The sequence below is a fragment of the Echinops telfairi genome, unplaced genomic scaffold, assembly GCF_000313985.2.
Source record: "Echinops telfairi isolate 266 unplaced genomic scaffold, ASM31398v2 ScPeMD7_9;HRSCAF=40, whole genome shotgun sequence".
In the NCBI taxonomy this organism is placed as follows: Eukaryota; Metazoa; Chordata; class Mammalia; order Afrosoricida; family Tenrecidae; genus Echinops; species Echinops telfairi.
In genome coordinates this window covers 19,201,562-19,204,210 of record NW_022103906.1, presented here as the reverse complement: position 1 = coordinate 19,204,210, position 2,649 = coordinate 19,201,562, and the positions used below count along the sequence as shown (strand labels likewise).

General features: G+C 57.6%; 1 protein-coding gene across 1 annotated transcript in view; it reads right to left on the bottom strand.

Moving 5' to 3' along the window:
• EBF2 (EBF transcription factor 2) overlaps nt 1–2,649 on the bottom strand; it is a 217,922-nt gene that overhangs the window by 212,967 nt on the left and 2,306 nt on the right. The window contains exons 2-4 of the mRNA XM_013005913.2: nt 1,898–2,054; nt 779–842; nt 453–508 (exon numbers count right to left, since the gene is read on the bottom strand). Coding sequence (XP_012861367.1) covers nt 453–508; nt 779–842; nt 1,898–2,054 — 277 coding nt within the window. The remainder of the gene's footprint in view (nt 1–452; nt 509–778; nt 843–1,897; nt 2,055–2,649) is intronic.

Below are 2,649 nucleotides of genomic sequence, written 5' to 3'. Positions count from 1 at the left end.
GGAGAGAACTTTAGCGCAAACAATAGTAGGGTTTTAGTGTGTTTTCTTTTTTTTGGCTGGGGGTGGGTGGGGAATCTCACTACCCGCTCTCTCTTCTCAGTTTCCCGGCAGCGCCGAACCTGAGCGGTTGTCGGTTTAATTTTTAGCGAAATAAGAATAGAAAAGTTTGTCCCTTGTGAGAAAGTATTTCTTAGCAAAAGGGATGTTTTGAGTCGGGGCAGGACGCGGGCCCTCTCCGCGGCTTTAGGCACGCAGTCCGGTAGAGAAGGGTCATGCCATTTTCCATAGTAAACACTGGTGCGCTTGCCACGGAGGAGGAGGGCGGTGAAAAGGGTAAGACTGGCCCAGGCATTCTTAGGGGCTCCGCAGGGGTGGAGTGTGGGGGTCGGCAGAGGGGAAGAGCAGAAACTGACTAAGGGAGGGGGTCATCGGAAGGGAGGATGGGAGCTCACCTGCTTGGTGACCGAGTCGATGAGCCTCACGTAGAGGTCCTGCTCGGTGCGGACGCCTGTGAGAAAGGTCGTGGTTCAAGAATCAACCGCCAAAACCTGTAGCTAATGTGAGCTAAGGTTCTGGCAGCTTCTCCTGGTGGCCACCACTGGCTGGGTGTTCCCAGGGGCTGAGGCCACCGTCCTCCCTCCACGGGGGGCCTGAGTCCCCCTAGCAGCCCTTCTCTTCTGCTCCACCCCGAGGTTGCCCCGCAGGAACCAGCCAGCCTTGCTGGTGACCGACAATCCCTAGGCGCTCCCGGCAGGTGCTTGGGGAGCGGGTCGCTCACCGTTGCTGTACAGGAGCTGTAATTTGTAGTGGGTGCCATTGTTGGTCTTCTCGTTGCCTTGTTCCTGAAAAGACATGTAACTTTCGGTGCCCCTTGTTCCAGGTCCCCCAAAATGAGCTGACTCACACCCTGTCACGCAAAAGCTTTCTGCGCCTCCCAAGACAGCTTTAAACAGTCCCCTACCCAGCCCTGCGGGCACGGCACAGAGCCCCTGCCTGGCGCTGGTCACACTCAGAAACTTGTTAAGCTTTATGACCACTGGACACCCCCCAATCGTCGGTCCTTCCCCCTCAAAACCACCCTCCGGAGTGTGACTCCCCAGGTTCCTCGGGCACCATTCCGGTGCTGCCTTGAACCCAGCTCCGACCCAAACTCCCCAGCGGTGGTCCGATCTGGCAAAGCCCAAGGCGATCTGGCAAAGCGGAGAAGGGAATGGGATTGGACATTCGGAAGCGGAGCCTCCGCCCTGCTCCTGCCAGCACAGCGATCAGACCGTCCCGAAGTTCAAGAAGAGCTGCGGAAAGGACCTTGGGAAGCTCTGCGTGAAAGTTTGCGTGCACGGCTAAGGAGAGTTGGACGCAGAGGACAGGGTTTTTTTGGTTTGGTTTGGTTTTCCTTGCTCACATGTTGGCTTACATACCCGGGCCTTCCATTGAAATCAAATTCAATCCCCAAACCAAGCGTCGGAGCCGTCGCTGCTTTAGGGCACTAGGGTGGGAAGGAAGCCTGGTCAGGGCAGGCGGAATGACCGGAGCTGTGGCCACCCGGCCCGCTGGCGCTGGCAGGTGCAAACTATGTTTTTTAAAAAAAATAATCCCGAACAGAGCCGGGCGGCCCTGGGTCTACTTTTCGGAACCACGCGTTAGTTGAACGGGTATTTGCCGGGCGGCCAGGCTCTAGAAGCGGAGGGCGCTCCCTACAGCGCTGGGTGCGGGAGCAGCGGCTAGAGGAGGTACGGGAAAAGGGAGTGATTTAGAGGCTCAGGGTGAGAAGCCTCAATTTATCATCCCTGATGATATGAGCGGAAAAGTGTCGCCAGTGACAGATGGAATCTTTAGTGCTTTTCGAAGAGAGTTATTAGGCCGGGGAAAGGGGAGAGGGGGGGTGGGCTTCGCTTACTTTGTCGTTCTCCACAAAGTCCACGAAAGCTGTGCGCTCGATCTCCACAGGCTGCCCCTGCCTGTCATAGAGCGCCAGCACGAAGTGGAAGAAGTTCGATTTCCTCAGGTTGGAAGGAGGCTGCTTCTCGAAGTGGGCCCGAGACAGGGCGACCCCGCTGCGCAGAAGAGTCACGGGCGGGGGCATACGCCAAGCACCGGGAAGGAGAGAAAGACAAGGCGTTACCCACGCGCGCGCGCGCAGCGTCGCAAAGGGGCACGAGCCAAAGTCCCGGGTCCAGAGTTCTGGCCAGCTCCAGCCTTTGTTCAAGTGGGATTGAGACTGGGGAGTCCTGAGAAGAGTCTCAGTGGCCCTCGGGGTCGGGTGACAGACGCCTCCTGCTGCTCCGCCACCAGCTGGCGGTCCACGGGCCCCTGTGCCGACAGTCCGCTTTTAGGAGCAGGACAGCGGACAGAGGCTTAGAATGGTTCTGGGGAATTTGGGTGGTCTGGGTCATTTCCGTCTGACCGTCTCTGTCCCTTCTCTTAGGTGTGCTGCTTGCTAGATCAGGGCATTGAGGTCCTGCTAGTAACCGGGGTCAGTGGAATAAATACCTTCTTTGCTTTTGAGGGTGACCCTTTCGCTCCCAGGAAGGGGCCACTGCCCACCAAATTTCCTCAAGTTAACGCTGAAAAGTGCAGCCTCAGAAGCCCGACGGAAGCGGGAAGCCCACACAACTCAGATCTCGCTCCATCAGAGAAGGGGAGGCCTCG